Source organism: Crocodylus porosus, unplaced genomic scaffold, assembly GCF_001723895.1.
Source record: "Crocodylus porosus isolate Cpor-Errol unplaced genomic scaffold, CroPor_comp1, whole genome shotgun sequence".
Classification (NCBI taxonomy): domain Eukaryota; kingdom Metazoa; phylum Chordata; order Crocodylia; family Crocodylidae; genus Crocodylus; species Crocodylus porosus.
In genome coordinates, this window is record NW_017728931.1 from 47,977,878 (window position 1) to 47,995,760 (window position 17,883).

A 17,883-nucleotide genomic window follows, 5' to 3' on the forward strand; every position below is an offset into this window, starting at 1 on the left:
AGCTGTGTGCTTGCTGCTGCCAGGCTCCTGCCACTGGGCTCCTACAGGCTGGGGAACTCCCTTCTTGTCAGTGCAGAGGCAGAAAAGGATGTTGAAGTCATCGGTGATGCCATAATGAACATGTGCCGGCATTGTGGGGATGCAGTCAGGAAGGCCAACCGCACCTTGTCATGCATCCACAGATGCATCTCGAGCAGGTCCAAGGAGGTGATCCTCCCCCTCTATGCAGCACTGGTCAGGCCGCAGCTGGAGTACTGCGTCCAGTTCTGGGTGCCGCACTTCAGGGGGGATGGGGACAGCATGGAGAGGGGCCAGAGGAGGGCCACGTGCATGATTGGGGCAGCAGGGCAGGTCTTATGAGGACAGGCTGAGGGACCTGAACCTGTTCAGCCTCCACAAGAGAAGGCTGAGGGGGCATCTAGTGGCCTGTCACAAACTAGTCAGGGGGGATCAGCAGGCATTGGGGGAGTCCCTGTTCCCCCGAGCACTACCAGGAGTGACTAGAAATAACAGTCACAAGCTGGCAGAGGGTGGATTTAGGCTAGACGTGAGGAGGTGCTACTTCACAATCAGGCGGGTAGGATCTGGAACCAACTTCCAAGCAAAGTGGTGCTGGCTCCTACCCTGGGGGCTTTAAGAAGAGGCTTGATGCCTACTATGCTGGACTCATTGAGCCCAAGTTTTTTCTCCTATGGCGGCGGGGGGGGGGGGTTGGACTTGATGATCTGCTTAGGTCCCTTCTGACCCTACTAACTATGAAACTGCGAGCGAGCAGGCATGCACAACCAAACACATACCCAGGCGAAGAGATGTACATGCATGCACACAGGACCAGCTACGCACACAAAGCCAAACGAGACAGTGCACAGAACCAGACACCTGCACGTGCACGGCTGGGCTGCAGGACAGTTTGACCTGACGATGCGCTGAGCTGTCACAGCCCCTGTGCTTCCCTGGGAGCCTGCTCATGGGCCGCAGCGCGCCCCACTGAGGGCCTGGCTTGGAGTCTACCCAGCAGCCAGCTATTTGGGAGGGGGGGGTGCGCTATGGCCACCCTAAAATTAGCTTTAGCCACCCCCCCCAAACCCACACAGCTGAGCCTGGCACTCCTCAGTGGGGGCCAGGCTTGGAACAGGGTGGGCAACAGCGGCCCAGGCAGTGCTGGATGGGGGTGGGCACTAAGGGGAATTCTGGAGTGGCCCTCCCCACCCCCGCCAGCCACCCTGTGGGCTCCAGCGGTCCAGCTTAGCTTTGTGTCAGTGGCGGCTGTGCGCACCCTTGGGTGGACAGCGGGCAGAGCCCTGAAGCGGTGCAGCCCCTCCTGCAGCAGCCGCTTAGCAGCATCTCATCCCTGGTGGTGACGGCACATGCCTCAGGGCAACACCAGCCCCTCCGGCACCAGCCACCTGGAGGCCTGCATGCATGTGGGCGCTGTCCCAGCCCCTGCCCACATGCATTGTTGCTGGGGGGGCGGGGGCAGTCTGTGGCCACCTCAAAATTCACCTTAGTACCCCCCCCCAGTTCTCCCCATCCAGCACCACCCAGGCCACTGCTGCCCAAGCCTGCGCTCCAAGCCTGGCCCCCCACTGGGGAGGGCCGGGGGGGGCCCTCAGGCAAACTTTGTGGTGGCTGTAGGAGCCCCCCCATCCCCTCCACCTTAGCGCCGCCCCTCCAGCTGGCTGCTGGGTAGGTCCACGCCGGGGACTCGGCGGGGTGTGGTGCAGCACATGAGCAGGCTCCCAGGCAAGGACAGGGGCTACAGTGACCCAGGTCATCATCAGGGAGGACTGTCCTGCTGCCTGGCTGTGTGCAGGGCCACAGCAGGCTTGCAGAGCTGTGGCCACCTCCAAAATTTGCCTTAGCCCCCCCCCACCTCCCTCCAGCACTGCCACTGCCCACGCAGAGTGCAGCCCCCTCTCCCCTAAGGCGGCCGTCCCCCCTGCAGCCAGTCCAGGCTCTGGGCAGCTGCTGCCAGCCATGGAGCTCAGGCTGCCTGCAGGCTCCCTGCTACCTGCTGGGAGCAGCCTGAGCCCCGTGGCTGGCAGCAGCTGCCCAGAGCCCAGCCAGGCCATGGCAGGCTGAGCAAAATTGTTTCATGTGCCATGCTGTAGCCCACCTGCCAAGGGCTGTCGCCCCTGCTCTGCGCCTACCTGCAGGACACGAACCCACCCTGTGAGACTTGGCACGGAATCGGCAGCTATGAAGTCCCCAAGGGGGCCGTTGGTGGAGCAGATGGGTCCTGCAATGTTAGCATTGGTGCTACAGAACTGCTGTTCCCCTGCCCCTGCCTCTTGCCCTCTCTCCCCCCTCCTCCCTCCCAACAAGCTACCCATTTTCTACTAGTTTCCTGGTTCATATGGATAATGACCTTTTTCTCTTGGCTAAGTGGTTGTTGTGGTGTAAAATGTGGTTGTTAGGGGTGTGAAGATGGGCCTGTTGGGAACTGACTAGAAGATCGCTGCTGTAGAGACCACTCCTCAAAAGCAGCTGCTCAGAGCCCAGCTGAGAGAGCACAAGGCAGGTGGAGCTGGCCGTCATGGCACAAGACAGGGAGTCAAAGATGGGCTTTGTTTCACTTGCCCTTGTATACAAGCTGTAGCCATATTGGTCTACAGGCAAAAGCAAACAGAACTGGCAGCAGAGGTGATATTCCCCCTAATGCCCTTGGATTCATTCCCCCTAGTTCCTGGCCCCAGGCTGCTGAGGTAGGAGCCTCATGCAGCTAGCTAGTTCATGAGAGGCGAAAGATCTGCAAGGGTTTTCTACTGCTCCACAATCAGATTCCATGTTGTTCTTTTCATTCATCAGATGCCTGTATTGATTGAGCCTGGTGATTATTACAGTACAAAGGGAAACTAGAAATTAGGAGAAAGCAGTTAGAAAACAGTCATATTTAATTTTTCCCGAGAGGAAAACAAATTTGAATGAAATACATTTTCATTCCATAAATATCATTAGCAGCAAACCCTCCCATTGCTACCACCACCGCACGTGGTCAAGGTTCACAGCACAGCCACGCGTATCGATACATACTGTAAACACTACGCGCTCATTTGCGAGTCTCTTGTTCACTCTAAAAGCCAAGTCAATCCCATGAAACTGAGACCAGGTACGTGTTAGGATCACTCCCAGCCCTCTTGTCCAGTTAACCAGGAGCTAAGAGGAAATACTGTTTTTTTGAAAGCCAATTTTTGGTTTCCTCCACATTGTCTGTGGTCAGGTAATTGTTTTGTCCACAACGAGCATCGACTTCACTGCTTTTTGTTTTTCTTTTTAAACCAAAGCATTAAATTTGTATCTTTAGGACTGTGGTTCTCAACCTCATTTGACAAGACCTCTCTGAAAACTAAGAGCTGGCATTTCTGATTCATTTCTTAACTATGGAAAAATTAACAGAACAATTCTTCTGTTGCAAAGAACTCAGACAGACCACAAAAGGTTACAATGCTTTTAACATTATGGATTCCTATTTGAGATCCTTGGGTTCATCTTGTTAATCACATTTGCACACCTAACTGCGCACAGTGCCTGGCACCCTAAGTCACCCTTAACAGGATTTCAAGGCAACCCAGAATACCAATAGCCTCAGTTGAGAATCACCGCTCCAGAAGGAAACCTGAGCATGAATTCTCTGTGCTATGCTCTATCTGTGCCTGAGAGAGAAGACAAACTCAACCACTGAATTAAAAAGTGAAAAAAAAATACACACCGAGGCTGCGTCCAGACAAGCACAGCCATGCAGTATGGAGCACCACAAGCACATCTGCGGCACCACATACTGCATTGAGGTGTTCTCTGCGCTGCAAGGGAGCACTGCCCATGTGTGCAGCGCGCTGCCTTTTTCCCTGTGGGTTTTTTTGACCCTTGTATGTCCAGGGGTCAAAAAAACCAAAACAAAAAAACAAAACCAAAAACCTGCAGAGAAAAAAACGCAGAGCAGTGCACACATGGGCGGCCCGCGCCACTCAAAAGTGGAGCGGGGCCACCCAGAGCTGAGCTGCAGCTACCAGCCAGGCTCCAGGTGGCAGAATCGACATTGCTGCAGCCCTGGGAGGCCCCAGGACCTCAGGTAAGGCTGCTGTCCCAGCGTACTGCCCCGGGGTAAATTGCCATGCACCAAAATGTACATGGCACGGGCATTCCCTAAGGACAAGTAGCAGTGGCGCAAGGTGTGGACATGGCTTGAGTGACACGACCATTTTTTCCTTTCTAAACACTTGCCACACTTTCATGGCTTTGGCCGTTCAAGACTATTGGCTCATACATCCCCACAATAACCAAATCACTTGGCTGGTCAGCTATTCTTTTGCCCAAAGAATCAAGCAAGGTGACCTCCTTCCTGGCAGCATACCAGCAGAGTATGAGCTGCAGTCAGCACAGAAGTCAGAGAGCACACTGTGTATGTTTAGGATCTTGAAGCAGATTTCCATAGTAGAAATGGTTCATTGTCAATAGATAGGCGTACCATCCACTCTCAACAGATAAGCATACCGTCTATTCTCAGTCAGAGTTCAATGTTTTGGCCACAGAGGTTAATACATCAGGGAAATAGATTCATTTGCTAACTTGGTAGTTGGGGAGAGGGGAGTAACTTTTTCTCCCAAAATTTTACATCGAAGCAGTTTTCCCTCCCTCTCCTCACTTGTGTCCAGAAAGAGAGTCATTTGTTGAATACACTCCATGGTTAATTCTACAGTCTTCAGTCCTCACAGAGTCTATTAGTTCTTCTTCCTCTGAATCCTCCTCTTCTTCCTCCTCTGGGGCAGAGAGACTGGATGTGGGACCTTTACAGATTTTTAGGTGGCGAGTGAGGTGATATTTGGTTAGGTAAGCCTTGGAGCACTTTTCACAGACATAGTCCCTCTTTCCTTCATGTGAGTTGAGATGCTTCTTCAAATGATTTGTCCTCAGGAACAGCTTGTCGCATTTAGGACACTTGATTTGCCGTTCTCTGCAAAAGATAAAAAAAAGTCACACATTACTCATCATACAAAGCAGATGCTGCTGAGAGGTCTGTTTAGGCGATCTAGGAACTGGTTTGCTTTTTCTTTATATATTTAATCACTGTTTCAATGCATTTTCCATTTTACAGGGAATAATTCAGAAATGATTTCACATGCCCAGCACTAGGCAAAAAGGTCCTTGTACAGGATTTACAAGCTATCACATCTGTACAAATACTCCATTCTCTGCCTCCCAGAACTCAGTAGATCACTTGTCATGCTAGCAATTAATTTAGTAGAGTCAAAAAGCTTTTTCCCAATCAAAAATCCCAGTCAGCACAATCCTAGGGTAGAACTCCTCAACCAGAACCTTTTACTTTATCAAACAGCTTTGGAGCAGGGATTTGAACTGGGGATGTTACTGGACGCATCTACACACGGTGATTTAAGGTGCATTAGCCATTTTTAAGGTGCATTAAGGATAGGGGTCTACACATGTGCACCCTTAATGCATCTTAAAAATGGCGATTTTAGGCTAATCATGCCTAAATTTAATACCTGCATAAGGCAAGTATCAAATTCAGGTACAGTAGTTAAGGTGCTTTAAAGCACATGTAGACACTGTAAGGCACCTTAATGCTATGTGACTGAGCAGGCGGGAACCAAGCCTCTGAGGCTCCACGCTGCCTCTTTTTCTTGGCAGCAGGATGGGGCCCCGCAGGCTCAGCTCAGGCCTGCTGGGGAGGCAGGAATATGGGGACAGGGTTAGGGCCAGGGCCAGGGCCGGGGATTGCATCCAGGGGGACTGGAGGCTCCCACCCGCTATGCCAGTGCTCTGCACTGCCAGAATACACTGCAGAGGGCTTCTGGGGGCTGTCCAGGGTGCTGACCAGGGCAGGTTGCCCAGAGAGCTGCGTTAGGTCAAGGTGCATTAAGTTTAGGAGTGTGTAAATTCACATGTAGACATACCCACTTTGGTGTCAGGTCTCCAAGAAAAATAAAAAATTCCCTCTGAAAATGTCTCAGTTTGCAAAAGCCCACCAAAGACTTAAATTTAGAAGGTAGTTTTTTTTATTTCATTCAGATTCTTCCTGCACTGAAAATGCTGCAATCAGGTGTAAAGGAAGCTGAGCAGGCATTTCCTTGCCCTGCACCTGATGCTCCCAGCTACTATGGTGCTGGGCACCAGAACAAAGGGCAGGGTAAGTCTCTCTCCTATAGTATCAATCCAGTATCTCTCAGGCAAGACCAGAGGAAAGGTCAGGTAGAAAGCTTAGATTTGGAAAAGGAGACTGGAAGGAAGGTCAAGTGGGGCTGTAAGCAGAGGGAGACAGGCTAGATGACAGAACCAGGGAGGGGAGGAAAGAAAACAGACAGCTGGACTGGCTGGCCAAGAATTGTGAAAGTGAATGGGAAACTGATATCAGACAAGAAGCCTGAGGTGGAGACTGAGAGCTCTGAGCAATGCACTTCTGTTGGAGGGCTGGGGAAGATTAGACCAAGGAGCTTAAATTGGGGTGTAAGACTGCAAATTAGGAGCCCAATTTGCAGAGCTCCTAATGTGCAGTCTTACACCCCAATTTAAGAGCCCAATTTGCAGGGGTGGTGTCTGGGACTAACGAAACCAAGAGGTGGGGATGAGGTGCTGATGAGTAAGACTATCAGGGAGGCTGTAATTTCTGTCTTGATTCCAGATGCTCACGCTGGAACTCAGGTTTCAGCTTGGCGAGGTACAGACATTCAAACAGCTGGAGGTGGCAGAATTGATCCCAGTTACACAGATTTCTGTATGTGGCGTAGTTTAGATTGGTACCAAACAAAATACACAAGCCCTTAGTGGTTGGGAAGCTTAGACAGGGTTCCACCATTTTTAAACCAGTCTACGTCCATCAAACTTCTATTGTTACAGGTATAGACTGGTTTCCGATCACTTATACTGGTAAAAGTGTAATGACTGTAGAATGCTATTACACAACGCAACCAGGATAACTTGGGTGCCCTCTCTAGGACACAAAGGAAGCCTGGCAAATTCTCTGAAGGGTTACCAAATAGTTTTCCTTCCACAATACTTCATCAACAGATGTCAACAACATGGCCCTTTTAGAGCTGATCACCATTTAGTCCCACCTAGTTACTTTAGTCCACACTCCTGGGGGTTTTCAAATACAGAAGTCTCCATGCCATTATTTGGCTGTTGTTTATTCCACACACAGTCCTAATATTTCAGGTAGTCAGTCCCTGCAACCAAGATCACTTACTGCGTGTGGGTGAGCACGTGCTGCTTGAGGTCCTGCCTCCGCATGAACAGCTTGTCACAGTAATCACACTTGAGGTTTTTCTCTCCAGTGTGGATGACCATGTGGGACTCCAGATGAGCCTTCTGAGTGAAGGATTTGTCACAGAGAGCACAGCGATAATTCTTCTGGCCTGGAATTGTACACACACACACAGACAGTGACAATGAGGGCTTCCATTAATCACTGCTAGAAAATCTCTCCCTAAAAGAGAGTCCCGGCAAAGCATTTACCTTTTCACTTCTTCCATTCTTTCAAACTTAGCCAGGAGGCCTACTTAAAACAACAGTTTGGACTAGCCATTCAGCAGACCAAAATCTGTCACTCAAGCTCAGTTGTGCATGTACAGCGCTGAGAACTTTGTTGAGAAGCAGTGCGCCCATCTGCTGTGTTCATCCACATGGTCTCTGCAATTGTTATTCATATTCATATAGTTTTTATGGTAGTGCCTATGAGCTAATGAAGAATTGGGACTCCATTGTTTTAGGTGCCATAGGAGGTGCCAGGTTAGATGAAGTGATTCCAGCAAACAATTTGTGTAACCAAATGTTTACTACACCTTAGGGCCCCATCTAGATGGGAGATCCTCTATCTTCTAGGTAAGATCACTGTCAGGAAGCTTTGGCACTTACCATGAGGCTAAAATGCAAGGTTAAGAATTGGCCACTGAACACTGAGCTCGATTGGAAATATGTACTGGCTCATCAGATCACTTCGGGGAAATCATTTCCTCTCTGTGAGACTCAGTTTTCCTGTCTTTAAAGTGGGAATAATGATGCTTACCACTGGAGATGAGAACTGCATCCAGGATTCTAGATAAAATCTTACCATGACTTTGTACAACATTGTTAATATATCCCTCTTTTTTCTGGGCATACTTTACCCAGTACATTCTAAAAATCACATCTGCCTTTTTAACAGCCACATTGTTTTGGTGGTTGATAGTTATCCTGTGATCAATTAACATATCCAGATCTTTCTCCTCCTGCTTTCAACTGATGAGCTTTCACCTTGCGGAGGAATGGGAAGTTACTTACCAGTAACCAGAGTTCTTCAAGATGTCTTGTCCACATTCTCATCATGGGTACATGTGCACCTCAGCACTTGACTTACAGCCCTGTCAGTATCTACAGGCACACCACAATCCTCCCCTTCTTGCGTTCCAGGCTGAAGGGATAAAGGATGGTGTGTGATCACATACCTGAAGGTGGGCCTCAGAGTTCCCTAGGTAAACATCAGCCAAAGGATCAAACGCGGTATCTGCCCTGGGGCTACTGCAATTGTGTAATTCTTGGTGAAGGTTTGGATGGAGCACATGGCAGCTTCCCTGCTGATATCAGTTGTAGGCTCTGCTGCAACGTGCTCTGCCTAGAGAAGCTTCTGCCTTGGAGTTCTTGTGACAGTTTAATACCCAGCTGATGTGTGTCCCTTTGGATCTCTGGGTGGAAGACACAATAGCCAGAGGCTTTTAGAAAGGCCTAATCCCATGCAAGTACAAGAAAAAAACTTCTTGGCCATCAAGTGTGTGAAACACCTCAGACCTGGAGGAGTGAGGCTGTAGTAAGAACACCAGCAAATACATCTGCTGACTCAGGCAAAAGTCAGCAATCATCTTGGGTAACAACTTGGGTAAGTCTTCAAAAATATTTTATCTGCTCAGAAGGCAGTATATGAAGGACCTTGGTCTCACCCAGCCTCCTAACTGCAGAAATGGCCACTGGAAAAGCTGGTTTCATACAAAGGTGGAGCAAGGAGTGTGTTACCATGGATTCAAATAGTGAGAGAACTCAGCAGAGGTGGGAGAACCAAATTTGTGCCCCAAAAAGGGACATGATCTCTTTCCAGGGGAAAAACTTTGGTCATTCATTTAAGGAACTGCAGGACTGTGGGAAAGTAAAATATGTCTGCCTTTGGCTGGAGAATGGAGCTGATGGACTAGTCTACAACGTTTAAGATTTAGCAGATATTCCAGCATAGCCAAACTAGAGGAATATCTAGAGGGGAGGTTTCTTTCCAGGCACCATCCTGAGTATCTCAATCACTTAGCCAGAAAAGTATCTACTCAAGTCCTTTCTGCTGTGCAAAAGGATGTCCCTTACTAGGGCTAAGAAGTCCCACTATTTCCAAGAGCCATCAAGCACCCAGGTTATGAAATGGAAGTAGTCAGAGCTGGATCAAGTACTTTCCTTCTGTCCTGGATCACATGGTCTGGGCCCCAAGACAGAACCCTAGACTCTCATTAATGTCAGCAGAAGGCACTGGTACCAAGATCTTAACTGTACAGGAGCCAGAATGATTCTCAACGGCCACATCCTGTCTCACACACTGAGGAACAGCCAGTGAAATCAGAAGCTTGGATATGAAGGCATAAGGGAGGATTCCTGACCACAGAATAAGACAGCCATTGGGTAGAGTCCAGACATGGACAATTCCTGGAGCAGAACTGGCACTTCCCACTGATACACTTGTTTGTGTTAGACATCCTCAGCGAACCCCGGTCTGCAAACACTGAGTGGAGAACAGAATCTTGGACCTCTTACTCATGGTGTAGGACTATGGATCTGCTCAGTTTGCTTTGATTTTCCCGGTATCAATGAAGTGTACCGTTGAGAAGTAGATTTGGTGACATATGCACCACTGCCATATGCAACCTACCTCCCTGCATAAAGGGGAGGACGTCACCCCACCCTGTTTATTGATACAGAATATTGCTGCGGTGTTGTCTGTTAGAACCTGCACATGACACCCATCTATGTAGTGTAGAAAACATGTTCTCCACATCACTCTCAACCCCAGCACTTTAATACGGACTTTCATCTCCTACAGAACCCAGACCTCCTACACCTAGAAGTTACCCATAAGGGCATCCTGTGCGAAGCTTCGGGTGCTGATTTAATTTGAAGGAGATCTGGCCCAATTCAGCAGCTGAATCTCTGAATCCAAATTGAATCGGGAGACCAATAAAAAGGCCCGAATCAATTCAAAGCTCTCCAAATCAACTCAGAAAAGAGTCAGAGAGCTTCGGAGATTCGGGGAGTCCCCACTCACAGCTGGACAGAGCTGGACCTGGACTCCATACCGGTAAGCAGGGGATGGGGGTGTGGAGGAAGGGGGACGGGACCATAGGAGGTCCCATCCCCTGCCTGTTCTCCCAGCCCCCCTGAGTGTCCTCCATCAATGGCCTGGCCCCAGCACCCCAGCTCTTTAAAAAAAAAAGACATGCACCCACTGGCTCCTGCCAGGTGGGGGTCAATCCCCACTGCCTCCCACTGCCCTGCACTGTGTGGGGGGGCTCTTCCACGAGCTTGCATCCCCCATTCACTCTCCCAGGACTGTTGATAGCTGCTCCACCCAGCCCTAACTCCCAGTTCTTTAAAAAAGAAAAAAAAAAGAAAAAAAAAAAGGCCTGCACTTACTGGCTGCTGCAGCAGCCATCAGGGCTTCTGGAAACCCATGGCAGAACCCCCCATGCAGCGCAGGGCAGTGGAGTGCAGCAGGGATCACCCCCTGCCTAGCAGGAGCCGGTCAGTGTGGTTTTTCTTTTTGTTTTTAAAGAACCAATGCTGGGGCCAGGCGAGGCAGCCATGGTGGGGGCTGGGAGAGCAGGTGGCAGATGGGGGCTCATGACAGAGCCCACCATGCAGAGTGGGGCAGTGGGGGGGGCAGCAGGGATCCCCGCCCCCCCCTTGCACCTGGTAGCAGTCAGTGAAGGAGGGGTTTTTAATTTTTTAAAAATTTTTTTTTAAGTGCCAGGATGCTGGGACCAGGTGAGGCAACCATTGATGGGGCTGGGAGAGCGGGTGGGGGATGGGGTCTGTTTGATTCAGAGATTCAGCCGATCTGGTGGTGGCCAAATCTCCAAATCAGATTTGTCCAAATCAATTTAGGACAATAATTCAAATGACTGAATCAAAATCACCATCTCCCGAATTGTCCGAATCCAAAGTGAATACTAGCCGCTTTGCACAGGCCTAGTGTCCAGCATGATCATTACATATGTGCACAGGGAGAAGTAGTATTTTGTTGCACATACCAAAGTCCTTCCCCTAACTGAGGGAAGATTGAACCACCAGGGGAATTGGCACCCTTATGGATGTATCACAATAAAAAACAACTTTAAGATCAAGTGCTATGGAACATGCATACCCATGATGAGGATATTCATATGGACAATCACTCAAAAAGGAGACACTCATTACTAGTCTTAATGTCGATTGCACTGCACTCTGCATCATTAAAAGTCACTGTATTTTTCTTCACTCCAGTCCTCAAAGTCCACCAGTTTTTTATGTATGAGATTCTGATCCTCTTCTGTATAGACAATGCCTCCAAATTTTGTGCCATCAAATAAATTTAAGGAGGGAGGAAATCTGTTAGCACACTCCTACTTTTTTGTGCCAATGTCATTAATAAAACAGAGAATGAGATTAGAGCCAAAACTATTCTTTGAGGAACTCTACTAGTAACCTCCCTTCAGCCTTGCATTTCTCCTTTCAAAATAACTAACTGTTCTCCTCCTCTCTCCCCCATTTCAGGCACCATATCAAATACCCTACTGAAGTCTAGATAGGGTAACTCTACTATATTTACTTTGTCTATGAAATAAGTTTTTCCTTATCAATGAAAGATATTGGGTTAGTTAGATATTTACCTTTAGTAAACTGATATTGCATTCTATCTCACTTTTCATTTAGTTCTGCATCTTATTCTTTCCTTCAGAACTTCTTCTATAGCCTTACTGCTGAAGTCAGACAAACTTGCCTATATCTGTTCAGATCAGATTTCTGCCCCCTACCTATTAAACATATTTACTGTATTTGCTGCTCTCCACTCATATGACACTACTCCCAATTGACGGATTTGTAACACACTTTGCTACTGGACCTACAATTTAACAAATGCTGGAATGGAGATTATCCAGTCTTTTTGCCTTGAATGTACTGAGCTCTTGCAGTTTTTCTTCTAGATCAAATGAGGTATTTTCCATTTGATTTCATCTCAGACTCTGTGATCAACATCCTCTTTACTGAAAACTAAGACAAAAATATCAATTTATTTTGGGGCTATACATAGATCATCTCTCACTGGAACAGGTGCACCATTTCTTACCTAGTTCTCTTTTCACTTATGGGCTGAAGAACCTCTTTATATCTATTTTAATTTCCTTTGCAAGGTTTATCTCAGTTTGGTTTTTGGTAACTCTCCCTTGTTCTTGCAGTCTCAAACATCAACTTAGATCTCAACTGCTGCCATACCAATATTGACAATCTGTTTAGTGTTAACCTCCCTGCCTGAGGAATGAGACAGATGGATAAATTACCTCTGTACCCTTAAGACACTCCTCAGACAACATACTTAATATGATGCGCACTGATAGAAAACAGTTGCCATTTAATAACAATACAGAAGTTTACAGGGAAACGAGTAGCTGGCTTTAGTGCAATTCCTACTAGATAGGTGTCCACATCATGAAACCCCGACATAATTAGCACCCAGATTAGCGGTCACAGCATGTGAAGTCATGAACTAAATAGGCTTGGTGACTCTATTACTCTCATCTCTTGGTCCTCAATTAGTCAGGCACTCAGGTACTGTAAGTAGTAGATTGACAGTTCTTCCAGGTCAAAGCTGAGGCACACAGAGGAAGCAGCTGCAGTAAGTATGCACTGCTGTCGTCTATACTGGCATTTTTCCGTGAACAGACAAAGGATTCCTATGTCCAGGAATAGTACTGATAATCTGGCACCTTTTACCAGCAATGAATTTATTTAATAAAATGTTCTTTGAAACATCATCTAAAAATTCATCTACTTTACCTGTGTGTATCTTGAGGTGAGTCCGGAGGTTGCTAGGATCACTGAAAGCTTTGCTACAGAAATCACATTTGTGTGGCTTCATGCCCATGTGTCCCATGAAATGGACATGAAGTTTGGAAGGGGAGATGAAAGCTTGGGGGCACATGGAACACTTCCACTTCCTTTCCTTACTGTGGCTTGTCCCATGACTGCTGCTGTGTCCCTGGCTGGAGAGGTGGTTATGGATGTGGCTGCTCAAATGGGTCTTGAACTCTGTGTAGGAAGTGCATTCCTTTCCACAGTGACACACATGCACATCTGGATGTTCAGGGACACCTTTAACACAAAAGCACTTCTATTAGACACACCATTCCTTCAGACACTCTAAATATTTACTGACTTATTGTTTTAACATGGCTATACACCTACCTTTACCCCTCTGATATTACACATAATCAAGGATATCAACACATTACAGTGCTATGGTACCTGTACTTCCTTGAAACATTAGTATTGCTCAATTCGCATTTCAGGATGGACTAACTGTACTTCAGCTGAAGCAACAATTTCATCACAGGTCTAGGATACTAAATCTTATTACTGATTCAGTTACTGACTTGCTAGACTACCTTGGGCAAATTTGTGTTGTTGCTTCCCTGTCTGTAAATGATAATACTTATACTTAACGCACCTCTGTAAAGTAAGTGCAATCCGCAGGTGGAAATGCCCTACATAGTGCTATTCAGTAACAGTACAAGGATTGAGTCAAATTCCAGCAGATCTTACTTGATTCTTAATTTCAATGGGAGTTTTGCCTCAATAAGGATTAAATAAAGTCTGGATAAGAATTTTGGAATTCTCTCTCTTGCTATGATCATCAATCAAAAATATAGCCAGCAGCCACATTCTTGTAAATCTAAAAGAACAAATAGTAGTCAGTTTAAGGTCTCCTTTTGTGCTTGAGTCCTTCAAGCCAAAACTGCAAGGCAGACCCAGAAATTCCTTCGTTACTAATCAGTGTGGGCACAGATGTGATTCTCAGTTAAGGCATGGAGATGAATGAGGGAAAGCTTGTATCACATCTGGTGCCATACCACTGTCTGTCTGTATAACAGCATTCACTGAAAGCTCTAGGCACTGTGACTGCAAAGTACATCATTATTTATTATGTGGAAATTTTTCTATGAAGAAAACTACTGTGGGATCTCTTGTGACCAGGCAGATCTTCAGACTCTTACACATTTTGCTATCAGCTTTTTGCTATTAGGAGCCCTAAGCAACAGATAACTGAAAAGATATATCTCTTCTACTGAAACCTTCTCATCATGATCCAAAAAAAAAAAAAAAAGGGTTATTATAGAACAATATAACTATGTTATCTACACCCAACTAATTGTAATTTATAGGACAACTGTGGCACTCATCACTAAGTTGTGTCACAGAACAAAAGAAAATCCCAGTTCAGAAGCACCACAAAAAGGGACTTTGAGCTAAACTTTTTCAGCAAAGGCAAGTAAGTGTGCCTTCTTTCTTACCAATCTGTCGAGCATAATCCCGGCTGTAATAAAAAAGCAGCTCATGTTCAGGAGGGATGTCCCGTGATGTGCAAAAATAGATTTTTCCATCATGTGGATAAGCTACCAGATTCTGCTCTTCCCGGTTTCTACATCAACCATGGAGAGTTAAAAAAGAAATCATAATTGTCATGTTGCAAACAAAACAGGGAGAATTCCCATTTGTATTTTAAAAACAATTCTGCTCATCTGTCATTTCATTATTTCCTTCATTCTTGACTACTAGGGATGATGACATAAAAAGAGAATCTCTTTCTTGAGAGTTCTTCTATTCTTACTGCTTAGTGTTCTATGAAGTCACAAAGCATTGTGACAATTTAACTGTGTTCTGAGGAAGTAACTGGCATAATAAATAGCAGATTATGGGTAATAAATTGAAAACCTCTAGAGAACAAATATCTTTTTTCATGCTTTTGCCCCGAAGAAAAAGAAAGAAAGAAAATACATAATGCACACTAATAGCAAAACCATCTCCAGGTATAGACAGAACTTGATTAAGTTTCCTGGAATGTGATTGTTTATATTAAAAACAATGAAAAAAGAGCCCTTTACTGGCCTGGCAGGGAATGGCAGAGGATGAACACTGTACCACACCTCCTGAAAACCTGGGGTCAGTAGCAGTTTCTTGATTCCTACTTGTTAAGACTAATCGTGTAAATGGCAGCAGGCCCATCTAGTATCCCAGATTAATGGAGACAATTCTGCTTTTTCCTACCAGCCCATTCATGGAGCAATTTTAAAGTGAGACTATTTTCCTTGCAGACTCCCCAACAGGCAGAAAGGTACAACTGGGTGTCAGTACAAGTTAGGAGAAGAGCAGTGAATCCAAGAACAGAGAGATGGGCTTTTTGTCCACTGGTCCATTTTGATTTGGGGCACATTACCAATAAGGCTATAATGCAAAGGGGCAGGTAAATACCATCTTTATTAACTACTTAGAAGATGTCAGGGAGAGAGGAGGTGGCAAAAGGCCATCGACTGATACATCCCGAGACTGGGGGGGGCACAATTTGTGGGTGGTAGCATCGGTGTCATGGCAAGCGGTGACTGCCTGCAGAAGCCAGCAGCAGTGTTGGCAGGAGGGGGGAGGGCAGGAGGTTGCGAGTGGTGAGTGGCGACTGTCTGCAGAAGCCAGCAGCGGGGGTGGGGGTGCGCACGAGCGGCGACTGCCCACAGAAGCCAACAGTCAATCTTGGGGGGAGGAAGGGGCATTTGCCACCCCTACAAGTTGCCTATGCAAAAGGCTGCCACTTTCACTACAAAAAACAAACTAAAACAAGGGTTTAAACAACTAGATCAGGGGCAGGAAATTATTTTGGCTGGAGAGTCACTTAATGAGTTTTGGTGAGCTGTCAAGGGCTGCAAGAGTAGCCCTGCCCCTTAGCAGGTACTCCACCTCCTAGTTGCTATCTTGGGACCAGAAATCCCACCCCTAAGCCCTGATCTTTGTCACCAGAAGTCCCTCCTCTTGCCCCTGGAAGTATTCCTTTTGGGAGGGGGGGCCTTGCCATCTGAACCAGGAAAAACAAACAAATCATATACTAAATATACTAAAAGTCAAATATCTACTATAACATATTCTAATTTTATTACAACTTTTTTTGTCATGATTTGCGTTTGTGTACTGTATAATCGAGGTGACTGAGTAATAGGTCAAAAATAAAGTCTTACTCTTATATTTTGTATGTGGGGATGTATTGTAGGGGGGTGTGGTTTGTGAGGGTGTGGGGCTGTGTGCGAGGGGTGTGTAGGGTATGTTGTGGGGTGTATGTATATGTGTGGAGTTGTGGGTGCAGGGTGTGGGTGTGTGCGGTGTAAGGGAGGATCCGGGGCTGTGGGGACCCTCCCCCTACAACAGTGCACAGCTCCTGCCACCAGCAGCAGCAGTAAGTAGGGTCCCTCAGGGCAAATGTACCCTACACATGCCGCCAGGGGAAAGCCCCACATGATGGAGCTGGCTGCCACCATGGAAGCATACAATAGGGCTCCCCACCACTTCTGGCGGAGTCCTGGCAGCTGCGTGGGGCAGGGAAGGCAGCTGGTTCCATCATTCAGGGCTTCCCCTGGTGGCACGTGCATGCTGGGAACTGCATGTGCGCTGCAGGGAACCCTGCAAGATACACGTAGGTCTGCCTGGCTCTGTGTGCTTTCTGGGTGGGAGCAAAGTGTGCAGGCTGGGTGGGGTACAATTAATTGGTGGCTGCCCATGGGCCGGATGAAATTGCCTGGCAGGCTGGATCCAGCCCTTGGGCCATACTTTGCTTGCCCCACTAGATTCAAGTAAATGTTTTGGAGTGGTCCATTGCCATTTAGCTTGTACCAGCTCTCCCTTCAAATCTCTTCCCAACCCCATTGCCTTGGCCTTTCTTTTTCCCAGTTACAGGTCCAGCTGCCTAGAAATTTCTCAAATGTTCACGCAGTGCCATTCTTCAAGAAGTCAGTAGGGCAGCCCCTGCAGTGGCCTACACATTCACTCCTTACAATTTCCCCTCAGTCTACAGGCAGAAAGACATCAGAGTCACATGGACAGTACCACAGGTTTCAATTCAACTCAGCTGGGGTAAAGATGGCTCTTACCTGGCTTTACGTACAAACATCATCCAGTTACATTCATTTTCATCAGTTGTAATGACACAGAACTCCAGGACGCCATTGTGGTACATCTGACAGAAAAGAAAAAACATGTGGCATCGAGATAAACAATGCAAGTGATTTTGGTCAAAGACCAGTGCTTTCTTTAAGAGAGGAAATGCTTACCTAAACTGAACAGGGAGCTTTCCTAGCAAGAGATCTCCTTCCACACACCTATTATGTGACTTCTTTGACCACTTCCCTTAACTCTGCTTAGCACAAAAATTCTGACCCCCTATTACAACCTAAGGACCAACACAACTGACACCCCAGTCCCTCTTCTGAAAGCTTTTATTTGAATCGCTTTCCCACTCACGCATCACCTTTCAGCTTCTGACAGAAATACTTTCAGCTGCTGTTCTTACAGTCCAAGCGTATCTCTTTCCAAACATCTACACCAGTGGTTCTCAGCCTTTTTTGTACCAGGACCCATTTATAAAGATCAATGGCCAGTCCTGCCCCACATCCCCTGGCCCTGCCTGTGTCCGTCACTCCCAACCCACAGTCCCTGGGCCATGCCGGTACCCCTAACTCCCAACCCCCTTTCCCCCCCTCACCTCCTGAGCCTTGCCAGAGAGGGCCCCCAGCTGCCCTCATCGCTCAGGCCAGAGTGGTGGCTGCAGCAGCTTTGGCTCATGTGGGCAGC

At 47.2% G+C, this 17,883-nt stretch overlaps 2 protein-coding genes across 2 annotated transcripts in view; one reads left to right on the plus strand and one right to left on the minus strand.

The window, feature by feature from the left end:
- The window catches only part of PWP1 (PWP1 homolog, endonuclein), a 31,877-nt gene extending 28,198 nt beyond the window's left edge, over window positions 1-3,679 (plus strand). The window contains exon 16 of the transcript XR_002102881.1: window positions 3,429-3,679. The gene's annotated coding sequence lies outside the window, so the exon portion shown is untranslated. The remainder of the gene's footprint in view (window positions 1-3,428) is intronic.
- A 704-nt stretch (window positions 3,680-4,383) lies between these two features.
- Window positions 4,384-17,883, minus strand: part of PRDM4 (PR/SET domain 4) — a 38,961-nt gene continuing 25,461 nt past the window's right edge. Inside the window, exons 7-11 of the mRNA XM_019544799.1 lie at window positions 17,184-17,269; window positions 14,568-14,695; window positions 13,054-13,368; window positions 7,202-7,370; window positions 4,384-4,951 (exon numbers count right to left, since the gene is read on the minus strand). Coding sequence (XP_019400344.1) covers window positions 4,639-4,951; window positions 7,202-7,370; window positions 13,054-13,368; window positions 14,568-14,695; window positions 17,184-17,269 — 1,011 coding nt within the window. The 3' untranslated portion in view covers window positions 4,384-4,638. The remainder of the gene's footprint in view (window positions 4,952-7,201; window positions 7,371-13,053; window positions 13,369-14,567; window positions 14,696-17,183; window positions 17,270-17,883) is intronic.